This window comes from Lotus japonicus, chromosome 4 (genome assembly GCF_012489685.1).
Source record: "Lotus japonicus ecotype B-129 chromosome 4, LjGifu_v1.2".
NCBI classification, from domain to species: domain Eukaryota; kingdom Viridiplantae; phylum Streptophyta; class Magnoliopsida; order Fabales; family Fabaceae; genus Lotus; species Lotus japonicus.
Window position 1 is genome coordinate 72,150,132 of NC_080044.1, and position 16,608 is coordinate 72,166,739.

A 16,608-nucleotide genomic window follows, 5' to 3' on the forward strand; every position below is an offset into this window, starting at 1 on the left:
AGTGGAACATTACATAGTTTCATATTTGACATGTCACAAAGACACAAACCCAGATGAATTCTTTTGATGAGTATTTGAGTCCGACATTTGTTTATACCTTAAATTGAGACATTATTCTCTCACTCTAAATTTCTTGTTACAAAAAAATCTTCATCCTTCTACAACTTAACAATCATAGTTTGTTTATTATTCCGTATTAAACATGATTGTATAAGCATACATAAATTATGAGTTTATTTATTTATTTTTTGTTAATTTTATATTGCATAGGCTTATTCGTCGTATATTAAAATGAATGATTGTTTAACCCAACATATATATGACATATAAGGCATGATAAAAGTGCAATAAATAAGCTATTTGTAATTATTTAATTCATTACTACAACCACCACCACCACTCTCCATCATTGTCGTAATTACCATTGTCACTGTCAGCGTTGTTGCCGCCATTGTGACCACCACCACCACCCCTCGCCGCTACTACCATCATCACTGCCCTCCAACACTACTACTACCACCACTTCCACTACCACCACAACTAATTAATTCCATCACTAGTGCTATTGTCGCCGCCACAACAACACCACAATTATCACCACCAATACTTCGTCACCGCTATAGCCACCAACGCCCTACAACACTGTCACCCACCACTACCACTACCACTACAGCCACAACTATTACCCTCCACCATTGCCATCTCTGTCACCATCATCATATCACTTTTCATCGTCTCAGTCCTCCACAAAATATTGTATGATATTAAATTTTTGTCAAATATTATTCAATATACGTAATACTATCAGACAAAATACTACCAAGTTTTATATTATATGACATACCAAATGGCTTTGTTATGGGCAAAAATTTAATTTTCATTATTAAAGAGAACATGAATTCGTGGTTAAGGCACTCGTGGGGGCCACCTGTCAGTATGAGTGGCTATGATTTATTTATTTATTTTTTAATTTTATTTTAAGTATATTGGAGCTGTTCCAGTTGTTAGTGAGGCGAAAGAATATTTCTCATTTTGCATAATTTACAAGTGGGCGACTTGAGAGTTGAAAGTTGAAACAATTACAGGTGATTTTTTTCTTTATTCTAAATGAAAAAATTTAGAATCTTTTGTTATATGATGTGTGCAACAGTGCATGTACCTGAATAATTTAACTGTATTGTTTTGATATCTAACATTATTATTTAATTTCATGATGATTCATGACTCAAATAGATTAATTAACCAATAACATGGGTCAAGAGTGTGTATAATGGATACGTTGATGGTTGAGGAGGTGATGTGTTATTTATTTATAATATGTGCTATACTCGCCTACTCTGGATAAAAAAATGAATTCAGAATTTATTTTACATTGGAGAACAATTAAATTATTTATAAAAGATTGTTCATTCTGAAAATTAATTTGGAAGCGGGACTAAAACGGTGCAAAGTGTAATCTATTATTGTTGGTAGACTTTTGCGCCGAACATCACACGTATTTGTTTGGTATAAGCTGTAAACAAACAAAAATTGCATTTTAATATTTTATACAATCAAATATTCAAGATGCATAACGTGTGTGATTCCTCAACGCTTTAACTTGTGAAAAATTAAAGAGAAGTAAATGTTGCTAATCTGCAATCATCTTCCTTAAAATGCATGCAACCGCGTGAATGGAAGATGAAAGCTGTTAAGTGCAGTTTGATGTATGAACTTACAAAAGTAGTGTTTCTTGGCCACTCGTTAAGGACCTTAAAATACGCCCTTTACAACTCAATAAAGTAGATGGTTATGCAATCTACACGCATGGTCACACTCATGTGAAAATGTTGAAGTTGAAACAATCTGTTTCTGTGTAAGTTCCTCAACTCCCTTTATGACCTTTTCTATTTTTCTATTATTATGTGGTTATAGATTTTCTATAATTTTTATTTAGATTTTTGTGGCTGTAGTTCTTGTTTAAGTTAGAATTTCATTTGTTTTTTTAGATGATGTTACTTTAATGGTTACAGATCTATTGAATCCTATATCAAACACAGGATTCTGTTGGAAAATTATTGACGGTCTTCTTCCTTAACCTAATATCCTTTCATTAGTTCCATATGCCTTTAATTGGTAAATCTTCCAAGAGGGAAGGTCCAGGGTTTCTAAAAATAGTAGAACAAAACAACACTATAGACTGCTGAGTAAGGCATTAATGACACAAAACACCTATAGACTATGAATAAGGCGTTAATGACACAATAAAAAGGTAAGTGAATGTTCATTAGTGGCAAAAAAGCGCTAAAGAATCTTTATGAGAAATATTATTCACAAGACAAAATTTAACTTGACGCAAGTAATTCACACCCTCGCCTATAAAAAAAAAAAAAGTAATTCACACCCCCATATGAGGAAGTGAAAATTAAACATGAAAAATATGTCCTATTGTATTTTGCTAAAATTTCATTAGCCAAAACTCTCTTTCCTTTTAAGCTATATTGCCCATACTTTATAAGAGTTGCTTGTAATTTTTTTTTCCTCACCTTCTATATGCTATAATTAACTTGAAAAGTGATGCTAGAGTGTCCTGTTTTTAGAACCTACACTAAGACAGATGATACTATATTGAACAAAACATAACTCATCATATGATTACAGAATGATCTATATGCACTAGTCAGAATAACCAATAAAACGTGACCTATGTATCGCTTTTACTAACATTTTCTGAGTTCATTCAATCAATCACATGGAGTTCATACAATCACATCTGGAGACTATACAATTACAAGGGAATATTGAATCTGAAATGTAAGAAAAAGAAAATTTGCATTTGAACATGTTTTCCTATTCTGATGCTTAACTAGACTTCAAACATTTTACAAAACAAACTTAGTTCATAATCTCCATCGCAATATTCACACGAAATTCCAACACAATCATCATCATCTTCATCCTCAACCAACCATGACCATCTTCTCCTTGCAACTCTCTGCATCCTCTCACTGCTATCACACATGCTGGAACAGCACAGAGACAATCTCCTGTTTCGAACCACAGGATTATTCACCCACATACTCCGAATAAACGAACGCACCCTCTTCCTGCATCTTCCAATACCACACGATGATGCCATTTTCCTTTTCAAGTCCCGAAAGAGATCAAAACCTTCTTTCCTCTCATCTTCATTCTCACAACACATCAAAAGCATAGCATATACATATTTAGCTTCACCATGACCCTCCAACGCTGCTTTTTTCAAATTCTCAAGCCCTGTTCTCACCCTCAAGGAGCTGAAATACTGAACCATTCCCTCACGGTACTGAATCTCCGAGTTACCACTCTCCTTGCAACGTTTCAAGAACGATGATTCTCTCTCACCGGTGAACCATGGCAGGGGAACCATCGCAAACTTCTCCATGGACGCATGGTGATACACATGATCATCCTCTGCAACATGGAGAAGCTCCTTGCAGCTTAGTTTCACCTTGCAGAGGTCAAACATGGAGGTAGATGCAACCTTCCCAAGAATCTCCACCAGCAACTCGTTTGGAAGAGCTCTTATGATGCTTGGACACTCATTATTCCTCTGTTTCCTCTGTTTTTTGCTCTGTTTCTTGTTGCTTCCATGCTTCACTCTTAAATCAGCCATTGGTTAAAGATTGCATGTTATCAATTTTTTATGGTTTTATAGATAGAGTTTGCCACTTTCCTTGGATTTATGTGTGTGATGCATAAGCATTCGGTTGGTGGGTTTGTGGTTGGACCGAGTAAAAATCAATCAACAATTGCGTATTGCAATTTGGTCCTACGTTGTTCTGTTCCATCCACGTGTAAAATTAGGTCTATGTTCCTTTTTCTCTTGCTATGCTGACGCCGCCATGTTCTATTGTTGTTATTGTTTTACCAATTCTGGAATTCTGTGGAGGACATGGATAAGAACCCCACGAAGCTGGATTACTATGATGACATGTGGATGCTTCAATCCACTGCCACACTCCTTTCTCACTTCAAGGTTTGCTTCATTTTTTTGAGAAATTGTAGGAATGATTGAAGGGTCAGAAAAATTAGGAAAATAGAGTTAGCTATAATCATGGTTTATCTAATTTCTTAAGTAATTTTTTTTTTGTTTTTTTTTTGGGATGGTAAATGTGTGAATAGGGAGATGATGGAAGACATGCTTTGATATTGGATAGAACAATTTTCTATCCGCAAGGAGGTGGTCAGCCAGCAGACACTGGTTTCATATGCATTGAAGGTTCAGACATCAAGTTTGTGGTTCATGATGTTCGATCAAAAGATGGAATTGTAAGTTTTGGATCATAAAGAAAAAGTTTTAAGCTTTTATGGTGTTAACTATTATGCTTAACATTGTAGTGGTTACCATTATGTTTTTATTTTCTGTGCAGGTTTTTCACTATGGTGACTTTGAGAATCTGGGAGGGGAAGTTGAGCTCACACTCGAGAAAGGGAAGGAGGTTTCACTGTTTGTTGATGAATCCAGGAGGAAACTGAATTCTAGGTAGAAAAAATTGCAAATGATGAAATTTTCAATCTTTTTTGAAGTGGTAGTGGGTAGTGGGTACTGCTTTTTTGAAGGTAGCCTTTTTAAGAATTAGTGGTTATTAAAATTGTTTCATGGAAATCCTATTGCTACGCACTAAACACTGCACTCAAAATAGAGTTTTGATTTGCTTTCACTGCAATTGAAAAAACTTTACCTTCTGAGCTTAATTTATGCCCTGCTTTTCCCTTGTTGATCATATGATAGTACCAACTTTTTAATCAATGGTTTTATAAGAAGGGCTTTATAGCCTTGATTTAATTTCAACTAGGCTGTTCTTAAACTCTCTTCTAAATGTATGATATTGATCTCTATACGCTTATAAAAAAATTGTAATGCTGCTTCTACAGATCCCATTCTCTACTTGTTCTTTATTGTGTAGGTTGCATTCAGCTGGGCATTTGCTTGATATTTGTCTGCCAAGAATAGGATTGGGTCACTTAGAGCCTGGCAAAGCTTACCATTTTGCTGATGGGTATATCATTTACTTGCTTTGAATGCATTTTATGTGCTGTGTATTTAACACTAGCTACGAACACATAACCTGAAATGAATTGAAACTTGAAAGCGATTTCTTAGTTTATTATCCCAGGTCAAGGGCAATGTTGCATCTGTCAAACCATTGCAAATCTAGGATAGTGTTAACCATCATTGAGTGTAGTTATTATTATTATTATAAATAAAACAAACCCTTAAATTGGTCCACCAAAGATACAAAATAGTTATCAAATTCACCCTTTGTGTCACCTCTATAGTCCTTTATAAGAATGAATATGGCGCAATAATAGATCTTTTAGGGAATTACATGCTGAGAAAAGCTTTGAAGGACCAATTTAGGGATTTAATCGAAGAAAGGTGTACAACCTTGAGTACTCTCCTACTATTGTCGAACATTCTATTTATCTGCGAGTTGCAAAGATTGTTTCACACGTCTATTACATTGTTTTCTAGGCCTTGGGTTGAATATAAAGGTGTAATTCCACAAAATGAAATTCAGAATAAGCAGAAGGATTTAGAGCTAGAGGCTAATGCTTTAATTTCCGTGGGAGGAAAAGTAAGTGACAATGTTCATAAATTGTTTTTACATGTTGCTTATGGTTCTGAAAACCTTCACTTTGCTATTTAGGTTTCTGCTGATATATTATTGTATGATGAAGCTGCTAAGCTCTGTGGTGGTTGTCTTCCTGATTATGTTCCCAAGGTTAGTCTATAAAAGATATACGCTTACTGCAAATAAGAAAGATTGCTGACAAGAAAAAGGAGGATAAATCAGTAATCTACTAGGTTACAGTGTTCACTCTCCTATGCTTAAAATGTTTCCTAATGTCTAACTTTGTAATCTAACAAGGTGCCTTCCTGTTTCTTTGTTGTAAAACATGTTTGCTTTCATTCAGGATAAATCAGTAAACTTATGTTGGAAACTGGTGAAATCTTTTGAAATGGCTAACTGAGAGCATTCCTAATTTCACAATTATATGCATTATATGCTTGTATATGTATCAAAGGATATGAAAAAATATTCATTTTTATCTCTTGTTTTGTTCTTTTTTATTTTTGTGAACCATAGTATATGTGATGTTAACACATCAACTCTCACAGGAAAGCACACCTCGCATTGTGACGATAGGAGGTAATCCAGGCTGCCCCTGCGGTGGTACCCATGTTGCTGATATCTCAGACATCATACAAATTAAGGTGTGAAATCCATTTACTAACCCCGCTCACCTGGGTGGATTTGATTATTTTGATGATAGTTTGCTCTTAGTAATTCATTCATTACATGAAATCATTTTCTTGAAGATGTTGGAATGAAAACTTATAGCATGTTTGAATCAGATTCTATTTTCTCATAATCAATTGTGCCACCCATAACCAGAGGCCTACTCACTTAAGCTTCTCCCCAGAATTAATTTTGGCGAATAACTTGTTGAATGATTTCCAAACATGCACTTAGTAGTTGAGAGAATAGCCTCCTTTCTAGTTATATTTGGTTTGCTTAACAATTTTGCGCTATATGCTTCTATAACCTATGTATTTGTTCAGGTTTCTCAAATTCGCTCGAAGAAAGGACAGACAAAAGTCTATTACAATGTTGAATCTTAGTCATATGTGGCCGAGTCTGCTGCCAAGTCATTGCTATTTGACCTCCATGATGATGACTACTCTTGGATAAGCTATTTTGCTTGCTAAATTTGTATCCATTGATATGAATTTTGGATTTTATACCACAAGTGGCTGTCATATCTAGTCATAGCCTCAAAGAAAGCTTTGTATTTACAATGAGTTTGAAAAGAACAATTATCCAATAGTGTTAGCGATTGAAGAAAACAACAGCAGCAGATAGAACAATAATCCAATTGAGTCTGGCTTCTTTTTTCCATTGTTTGGATTTTTTCCAATTTGATCTTTCTGTTGTATCGGGTTGGGACTTCCCTTGTGCTCTCAATCAATATATTTGGCTTATAAAAATACAGGAATTGGAGAGACTGATATTTAAAAAAAAAAGATGATGCTGAGGTTTTGGTTGTGTTATCTATCTCTATCATCATAGGCTTATAAGCAAGCACCTCTAACACAGAGAAACTCTCACTCAGGACAATGAGTCATAGTATGGACACCGAGCAGACCCCGCAAGTGAGTGGAATGCCCTCTAACGATAGTTGCCCGGTGGAGGAGGTTGCTCTGCTAGTGTCGGATGCCAACATGACTTTCTGGCATGGTTCCTTGGCCTAACCTCTTGCCTTCAAACTCACATGTTTTAAACAATTGGCAACTTGATAATGATTGGTAGCATGTTTGGATCAATTTATTTTTCGTTCAGATTCAATTCTGGCACTGAGAGTAGCTTTTCCCCATAATTGATTTTGGTTGTAGAATTAATTCACTTAAGACAGTTTAAATCCGGATATTTTGTTCTGTCATCTCCTCTTAAGATTTAATATACACATGTCATGATCATGATGATTTTGATCTTTGTCTGTCCCTCCGCTTCTCCCTTAAGTCAGAATGTCGAGTTGTCTCTCCTCACCCTGAATGGTTGGTATTGGCAAGTTTGGCACCTTGTGCTCCAAACCTTTTTCTTTGTGTTTCATTCCAAAAATATATGGAATGGTCCATGTAAATCTGCATGGAATGAAAGGTGTTCTTTCAATTTGGAGCTGCTTTCTTTTCCTATCAGCCGTCATTCTTTATTGTTCAAGTAGCATAATTCACGAATATGACCATATATAAGCCTTAACATTTACTGCAAACATTGTTCTTGGTCAAAAGTATATATGATTGGAACAAAAAATTATTGATGATTATGTTTTGAAGTTCCTTGTTGGTTCTTTATATTTTGGGTGATTGTGAAAAAACCATTCATGAGACGAATGGGTACAAAAGTAAACAGGGGAAACCCAACGTTGAGCCATTCAATTCATAGCCAGCATCTATACATATGTTAGGCAATAATGCAGCTCAATGGGCATCCTATTCCATAAGATAAAGTAACATGATTATTCACCAAAGTTTATGTTGTTATCACAAGTAAAAATAAGAAATTTCTTGTTTAGTTTCCTGTTTATTTTTTCTTTCTATTTCTCAAGGCTGTTGTTTGTTATTGTCTTGCACTCTTGCCTCATTTTTCAATTGTGTTTCTTTTGTAATTGTATTGGGGTATTTTTTCTAAACAAAATCATGTGTTGGGATAATTTAGATGAAATCTTTCAACAATTGTGATTTATTTGATTAATTTTTCTGAAGTTAGCCGCATGTTGTGTTCGTGGTAGTTCGTCCACCCTTCTCAACTTTATTTAAATTTAAATAGTGATATATTATTTTGTTGAAATTGTTCGTGTTTGCTGAAATTGTTGTGTTTTATGAGGTGCAATTGAATTAATTTTTTTGTTTATTCAATAAGAATGTATGACTTAATTTCTCATTAATTTCATTATGAATATATGTGCACGTACTCATATGATAAAGAAGAAGTGTTATTTAACATGATCAAATAAAAGACTGAGACGACAAATTATTTTGTAAAGACTGAAATCAAGAAGGGTCAATAAAGCATAATGAAAGTTATAAGATAAAGAAGAACAAAACAAAGGGAAATGGTTACTTTCAGATAAAATTGTCAAAATTTCAATAACATGCAAGACCCACGCAAGGAGCCAATGGGGGAGAGCAAGTGAAGATCAGAATCCAGAGGAAAACTCTTCAAAGTAAGTCAGAGGGATTTTCGGAGCGAATGCATATGATGAAACAACTAGTTATTTATGAAGGAGACAATCACTAGTAACAGAACGAAGAAAGATACTAGGAGGTGGTATTGCATATGAGTGTTCATCAGTTTAGGTCAACTCAATGGACCCGTTGTAACATATCAAACTATTGTAATTTGATTGAATTCATTTGGAAGATCATTGAACTCTTAACTCATATTTATATTATATACATGTGACTTTAGTAAAGTCATTTTTTTCTAAGGATAATCCAAACTCACATTTCATCTTCATGATAATTGTAAACAAAATTTGCTAGGTAGAATTCTCGACTCCCATTGATCAATGGTTCGAATTCCAACGTGCCCAGTAAAATTATAGTTAGTGAGCAATTCTCTTCAGATAGATCTTCTGACGCTTCTATCCACGGTGAGCTTCTACCGAGCATACAACTGACCTGCCCGATAATCTGACGTGCTTTCTCGGAGTTCTACCATTATTTATTACCAAAAAAAAAAAGAAATTGCTAGGTGGAAAGGGAAAAGATAAAAGGAGCAAACATGCAAAAGAGAATGAGGAAGTAGTGGGGGGAGTCGAAGTAAAAAAAGGAAAGATGTTGACAAAAGACAAAAGAGTCTCTCCCAAACACAAAGAGAGTTCCATTCACAATTACTTGTTGATCTCTTGTGGTGTGTAGTGTAATGTGTGCCATCCAATTTCGATGTTGACAGTCACAGATTCCCCCACTTCTTCCTTCACCCTTACGCACAATCCAACGCAACCTAAACTATTTTCCTCACACCCCTTTTCTGATTTGCTTTCTCTGTTTCATCGTTCTTCTTCTTCCACCTCTCTCTCTATATAAACTCGTCTCATCTCTCTTCCTCTGTATAGCCACATTCTCAATTCCTCTATCGCTTCTTCACTCTTCATCATCTGTTGGCAACTGAGGTAAGTGCTTCTTCTTTTTCTTCCAATTTCAATACGTTCTGTTTGGCTGGATATGTATGTGAAATGTTTCTGTTTTGTGTTGTCTATAATGGGTTTCTGTTGTTTTACCAAAATAACAAATAAAGTTATTGGCTTGAATCAAAATCATGACTTGCATCTCGGTACCATGTCTGCAGTAGTGTTTCATTCATCCATGTTTGTATTGCATTCTTTCTCTATGTGAATGGAACTGGTCTTGTGGTTGGGCTGTCAGCAGTGTAGCTTGATTGAGCTAATTAGATTTTCAAACATAAGAATTACACACCAGCATGATCAATTACAAAAATATAAACTGAAAGCTATGTGGACAGGTCCCGCCAAACAAGATACTTGCGAGACCTTAACGTTAGGACAACGCTGGGCAAGGCGAGTCAACGGAGGAGCTCGCTAGTGTCCAGATAGGCTTAGTTAGGCGTATGGGTTGATACTAAGGCCCAATAGACCATAGACAAGGCCCAAATGTAATAGATTAGGGTAAATGTAATAGCCCCACTATAAAAGGCTAACCCCCATTCAGAATGAGGAAGGTTCTCTCTTATGTTCAACAATGGCTACCATAAACCCTAGAAAAAGGACCTCATTGTTCATGTAAGAACACTATGTGATTGAACTTTTATTATCTCCCTGCAGATATGCAGTGGCTACAATGCTTGGGGTGGGGTAGTTGGTGCTAACATTACTGTATAATTTTAGACTTTAGTTTGATTTTAACGGTTTTTCTTTGTCAGATATTGTAATTCATTTGGGCTAGCACCACCACCATGATTTGGACTGTCATTCCTTTACTTGATGTCAACCTTTCTTAATCCGAATGCATGGTCGACAATCATAATAAAAGATCTTATATCCTATACCCAATAAAAAAAAAACAAGTCTTTTAATGATCACTAGAAAGCTATAGATTCATTTGTACAACATTAAAAATTCCCCATAAGGTCTATAAGATCCATCAAAATCTTAAAAATAAATAAACTGGCCAGACATGGAAGCCAATGCTGATAGCCTGATACTGTAAAGCTATAAGCCAGCAGTCCGTGAATTTCAGGTCTATTATGTATGGTTCAAGACATCAATTATAGAGTGCTTGTTGTTATCATGTCAAGTTGTTACTTCACCGTCGTTTTCACCGTGCTTTTTGCGTGGGATTTTGTTTTCTACCAGAAGTTGAGTTTGCAAGCGGAGGGGATCACTGATAGTTTTAGATTGAAACTATTCAGCACCATCCTCTTCTCTCTCTCTCTCTCTCTCCCATTCCTCATTTCCATGTTTATATCTTTCAGTTGGCTGCTTTACTGGCTCACTAACATGTGGACCTCTGAATGCTCATATTTGTATATACTGTCATATACATTAACTGAAAACTGCCAAAATTGACCCCATTTTCATGGTGGCTATCTATTTATTTTACTATTTTCATTTTTATTTGTGGAGCTTGTAGTTGACGCCTTTGATTTTATTCTTTGAATGATGAGTGATGACACTTTGTTGTCTGGGCATTATTAAGTGGGTGATTAGGGGCTCTTACTAATCTCGGAAATCTGTAATTCAAGTTTTCTATATGATAAAGTGGTTATTTTTTAGTGCATCAGTTTACACACACAGTATAGAAATTATTTTTGATATGGTCCAATACATATTATAGGATACTGTATTTATTCATTTTAATATATCGACTACTGATATTGACAGTATTGTGATTGAATTTCTTGATACAGGAAATTAACATGCTTAGTCCTGAAGGAGAACTTAAAATAAGTTTTGGCTACAAATGTAATAGTTATGGAGGTATTCCTTGTAAGACCACCAATGGCTACGAAACCCTTCCTGAAGTTCGTAGGACAAGTAGTTTCTCTTGTTTGTCAGGCGCAGCCTTAAGTGCAAATGCCACACTAGCCAACACAAACATCTGCAATGGTAAGATAGGAGGGGAAATCCTTCCAAGTTGGGACTCACCAAATTCCTTTCGTAAAGTACCCTCTTCGCCAAGTCTTTCAAAGTTGGACAGATTATCATCTTCCCTCCCAAGTAATCTATCTTACCTAAGCTGCAGTCCTTCTACTCCAAGTGATATCCTTGAATATGACTCTTGCACATTAAAATCCATGAGTGATACTCCTAGAAGTGAAGGATTTCTTAATGCTGGTGAACTTCAAGTCGCAGGAGGAGCAGCTGGCGAAGATAGAGTTCAAGCAGTTTGCTCTGAAGAAAATGGTTGGCTCTTTTGTGCAATTTATGATGGCTTTAATGGGAGAGATGCGGCTGACTTTCTTGCCGGTACCCTGTACGACACCATCATATCTTACTTGAATAAGTCAATTTTGGGATTGGAGCCGGGTTCCATTGAAACTTCTAACAATGTGGATTTGGGTGAATCCCTCCTGAATAAGTTGGATGGTAGTCTTATTTTTCAGGAGGATCAATCTCTGTCGACATTTACGGGGAGAAATGATTCTAATCATGGTTTTGCAAAGGATAGTCTATCTACTAAGTCTGGAGCATCATGTGAGTCATCTTCAAACGGGGTACTTGATAGCCTCCAAAGCGCACTTAGTCAGGCTGAAAATGATTTCTTGTACATGGTTGAGCAGGAAATGGAGGAACGTCCAGATTTAGTTTCTATTGGATCGTGTGTTCTGCTTTTGCTTCTTCATGGTAATGATTTGTACACACTTAATCTAGGTGATAGCAGAGCAGTATTGGCTACATGTGGTGCAGGTGACACAATAAATAACCGTGATAGACTCCAAGCTATACAGCTTACTGACAGTCATAATGTTGATAACGAAGCTGAAAGAGCAACACTTCTTGGTGATCATCCTGATGATCCGAGGGTCATTGTAGGGGGAAAAGTGAAAGGTAAACTGAAGGTTACTCGTGCATTCGGGGTTGGCTACTTGAAAAAGGTTGGTATTCTCTCTTACATTTTGGGGAGCATTTGGATAAATAACTTAATTAAGATCTTATGTCAATAAGCATTTATCGCATAAGCGCTAATTCATAAGTTAATTAGAGAATTATTTTTGTAATAAGATCAACATAGGTTATAGGTAGGTGTATAAACGCTTATTCATTAGCTAATCTGAGTAGTTTATGAAAATAAGCTCAAAACAATTTATATATAGGTCATAAGCTATTTACATAAGCTCTCCTTGACATTTGCATAAGCGCTTATGCTATAAGATAAGCTCATCCAAACAAGACCCGAGTGAATGGGGTGCAAAGAATTAATCTTTGTCCTACCAAAGAGATTTATTTTCTTATTTTCCCCCATGCAGAAGAATCTGAATGATGCTTTGATGGGAATCCTTCGAGTTCGCGATCTTAAGAGCCCGCCATATGTTTCCACTCAACCATCAGTGAATGTCCGAAAAATCTCAAATTGTGATCAATTTGTTATACTAGGGAGTGATGGTTTATTTGACTTCTTCAGCAATGATGAGGCAGTAAAGCTAGTGGAGTCTTATATCTTGAGCAATCCTTTTGGTGATCCTGCAAAGTTTCTCATAGAGCAGCTTGTAGTTAGAGCAGCTGATTCTGCAGGTCAGGTTCTAGGTCTTATGCTAAATTAGTTTTATTTGCATGAATATAGCTTTTTATAGACTATATAGACACATTGGTCCTTAAAAGATACGACATCAGCCAACTTAATCCCCGAAAGATGGAAGTTGGCAAAATAGTCTCTGTAAGATGAAAACAGATCAATTTAATTCTTGAAAGACGAAAATTGTGGTCAATCTGGTCTTTGAAAATTAATAAGGTGATTCATTTTAGTCCCTGGGAGAACTAAATTGAATTTTTTCTTCATCTTTCAGTGTAGTTTTGAGCTAAACTGGCCGACCTGAAATTTTTCCGGGACCAAAGTGACTATTCAGTCGGTTTTTATATGTTGTGTTATTAAGTAAAGCTCTTGCAGGTTTCAGCATGGAAGAGTTGATGAATGTTCCGGCAGGGAGGAGAAGAAAGTACCATGACGATGTGACGGTAAGTGTGATCATGCTTGGGATGAATCAGCGGACTTCAAAGGCTTCAACTTGCATCTAGGACAGGCCAAAAGGAAAACTTGCATCTAGGTAGCTTTTCATTGATCAATCTTGGTGAAGTAGTATTTGCTAGGGTAAGTTGTGATATAGTGTACATATGTCATTTTATAAGAACCATTGGGTCCTTTCTGGGGTTGCTATCTCCAGCACTGCAAACATGTAAGTATAGTTTCTTTTCATTGTGTAGACCTTGGGCATCCCCAATCTACCAAAAGGGCATGTATTTTAACGCTAAATTGCATGATTGGATTCATTTGTTTAGTTAAATAAATAAGAGTCTAAGGACTTGAGAGCAATATTTTTTGTTGGGATCAGGGTATCCAACACTGCCACCAGTGAATAATTCCCTTGTTGCATGTGCTAGCACTATGCGGTAAATGACTGATCACCAAATGTATTTCATTTTCATGAGTGAGGACCGAGCCTCCAACTTCATGGTTAAGGGATGAGGTAAGCATTCGCGCAACAACTGGTTATTTGAGAGGGGGCTTAAAGAGCATTTTGATCTATTTAATTATATATATATTGATGGCACTTCATTTCACTTGAATGCAAGACTGGTTGTTTCACCTATCATTAGCTTTTAATCTTATCGGGCTTCAATTCAAGCTTCTGATAATGGACTACACTTGACACATGCTTCTTCCTTACTTTAATGCTTTGTGCACTTTATTTCATTGATGTTCACGAAGGGTCCTACGTCCTCCACGGATCAATCTGAAATTCTGAATGACTCACATGGGTGGCTTAACAACATTGAAAATGAAGGGTTTTTAGCTAAGCAAAATTGTATTGAAAGTGAGTATGATAAGAACCTTGGGAGAACCACACCACAAAAGCTAGCTATTGTAGTTGGAGAGCCCAATGCCTTATAAACCCCACATTAAAATCCCATACTTCCAATGTGGGACTCAAGTCCCATACCTTGCAATGGGGTCCTAACATCCCACCACGCTCCGCAGCCCCGGCGCCCACGCGGGCTGGCTGTGCACTAGCCCCACGACTAGTCCCGGGCGAACACTGCAATGCCGGCGTCACCACCCGCGCCGCTCGTTTGCAGCTCAGAGACATGGTGGAAGGCTCTGATACCATTGATAAGAACCTTGGGAGAACCACACCACAACAGCTAGCTTTTGTGGTGTGGTTAGCTTTTGTGGTGTGGTTCTCCCAAGGTTCTTATCAGAGTACAAGGATGGCTTAACAACATTGATGAATATGTACATCATCAATTTACGTTTCATGCATGTATAATATCGATATTTTAATTTAGTTAAGTTCTTTTAAATTTTAACTTATTAAAGCAGCTTACTCTCACTATCTATTAACATTTTTTGCACAGTCATATCCATATATAGTTGTCTTGTCTGTCTTGCATCAGCAAGATACTGAGGGCTTTGAGTTGAGTTATTATTACATGCGATGCCAGAATGGGTTATTGGTGGTCTTAAAATGAGATTTGGCAAACAAAAAAGTAATCTTTATGGTGATGAATATTATAATCACTACTTTAATAACATCATGTTGCAACTAGAAACATCGATTCAAGGGCTAGCAGCTCTTATATGATCCTGTTTTGACTCTGCTGAATGTCAACAAAATAGTCTTACAGCGTGTGTTTGAATCAGCTTCTATATTTGTGGAATTAATTCTAAAACGATTTTGAAGTTAAAATCAATTGTAAAACAATTTCTAAACATGCACATAGTGTACTACATAGTACTATTATTTGTATGAAACACTAGGAAGTTCCTAGCATAATATGGTATTCACAAGACAGCATAATGAAACGAGTTAAGATTCTTCCTTCAAGTTACACAACTTGAAATCAATTTTCAGCTGAATCAACTTATCAAATATTTTATGTCACACCCATTTTTTCTTCAAAGCACACTTTTTTGTTTTTCTTTTACTCCAATTCAGATGCTTAATGGACTAGTTCCTAAATCACGAAGAATAAGCGAATGTCAACCTTCATATATCGGCTGCGCTTACGGTGAGTTATATTCCAAACTGTCCCACGGTGGGACAATTTCATTTTTTATTGATAAGACTAAATTATCCTCAATTTTTAAGTTTTTTCCATCTTTCTCCCTCCCTCCCTCCATCATCAACTTTTACCTCCCACCGGGATTCACCCTCCCTCACTCCGGCGACTCCTTCCTCCTCCACAACGTGGTGGTCCCCGGCGCCGCCAATAAGGAACCTTCCTCCGTCCCCAACGACTGGTTCACCGCCAGAAAAAAACAAGTCTTCATCAACAGCGGCATCCTTCAAGAAAAGAAAGGGGATGAGCGACGGTGGCGCTGCGAGCTTAACAATGGCAGTGGCGGCGCTGCGCTTCGGAGAGGGAGGAAGAGCGACATCGGCCTTGGATCGAGAAAAGAAGGTGCTCTCCTTCATGCCGGATGCGACGAGCGTGTGAAAACCACCAGATCCGAGCAGATCCAGCACCGCCCCACCACATCTCTCTCGATGAATGGTCGATTTGCAAGTTGCTGCAATTGTGGATCTAGTTTTTATCTGGTTTTCTGTGGGGGTGGTCTCTAGTGGAGTTGGTTTTGGGTGGAGGCAGCTATGTTTTTAAATATGGTTTTTTGTGGGGTGGTTTCTGACGGGGTGGCTTCTCCGGCGAGTCCATGGTGGCACACATGGTTGCTGGCGGGGGTGGAGGTTGCTGTGTTTTTGGACTATGCAGAAAGAAGGGAAAGACTTAGGGATAGTTGAGTAATTCAACATCTTTTAATCACAACCATTCAATTTTAAAGTAATATATCTATAGTTCAGATTAAATTTAACACATTGGCCCACGGTGGTCCAGTTTCAAAAC

At 36.9% G+C, this 16,608-nt stretch overlaps 3 protein-coding genes across 3 annotated transcripts; 2 read left to right on the forward strand and 1 right to left on the reverse strand.

Moving 5' to 3' along the window:
* Window positions 1-2,694: 2,694 nt before the first annotated feature.
* On the reverse strand, window positions 2,695-3,688 carry LOC130711517 (putative F-box protein At1g67623). Its single transcript, XM_057561184.1, has one exon. It carries the CDS (start codon window positions 3,632-3,634, stop codon window positions 2,846-2,848), a length of 789 nt encoding a protein of 262 aa, XP_057417167.1. The 5' UTR covers window positions 3,635-3,688; the 3' UTR covers window positions 2,695-2,845.
* LOC130711519 (uncharacterized) lies at window positions 3,689-6,926 on the forward strand. Its single transcript, XM_057561185.1, has 8 exons — window positions 3,689-3,997; window positions 4,144-4,290; window positions 4,392-4,504; window positions 4,929-5,021; window positions 5,498-5,600; window positions 5,673-5,747; window positions 6,146-6,241; window positions 6,590-6,926. The coding sequence occupies exons 1-8, from the start codon at window positions 3,914-3,916 to the stop codon at window positions 6,647-6,649; spliced, it is 771 nt and encodes a 256-aa protein (XP_057417168.1). The 5' UTR covers window positions 3,689-3,913; the 3' UTR covers window positions 6,650-6,926.
* A 2,403-nt stretch (window positions 6,927-9,329) lies between these two features.
* LOC130711738 (probable protein phosphatase 2C 40) lies at window positions 9,330-14,077 on the forward strand. The gene is made up of 4 exons (XM_057561459.1): window positions 9,330-9,702; window positions 11,457-12,644; window positions 13,017-13,281; window positions 13,655-14,077. The coding sequence occupies exons 2-4, from the start codon at window positions 11,466-11,468 to the stop codon at window positions 13,780-13,782; spliced, it is 1,572 nt and encodes a 523-aa protein (XP_057417442.1). The 5' UTR covers window positions 9,330-9,702; window positions 11,457-11,465; the 3' UTR covers window positions 13,783-14,077.
* The last annotated feature ends 2,531 nt before the right edge of the window (window positions 14,078-16,608 follow it).

Coding starts and splice junctions, on each gene's coding strand:
- LOC130711738 (XM_057561459.1), top strand. CDS start 11,466: ATGCTTAGTCCTGAAGGAGAACTTAAAATAAGTTTTGGCTACAAATGT. Junction 12,645..13,016: donor GGGTTGGCTACTTGAAAAAG/GTTGGTATTCTC, acceptor TCCCCCATGCAG/AAGAATCTGAATGATGCTTT. Junction 13,282..13,654: donor TAGAGCAGCTGATTCTGCAG/GTCAGGTTCTAG, acceptor AAGCTCTTGCAG/GTTTCAGCATGGAAGAGTTG.
- LOC130711517 (XM_057561184.1), bottom strand. CDS start 3,634: ATGGCTGATTTAAGAGTGAAGCATGGAAGCAACAAGAAACAGAGCAAA.
- LOC130711519 (XM_057561185.1), top strand. CDS start 3,914: ATGGATAAGAACCCCACGAAGCTGGATTACTATGATGACATGTGGATG. Junction 4,505..4,928: donor AGGAGGAAACTGAATTCTAG/GTAGAAAAAATT, acceptor TTTATTGTGTAG/GTTGCATTCAGCTGGGCATT. Junction 5,022..5,497: donor GCTTACCATTTTGCTGATGG/GTATATCATTTA, acceptor ATTGTTTTCTAG/GCCTTGGGTTGAATATAAAG.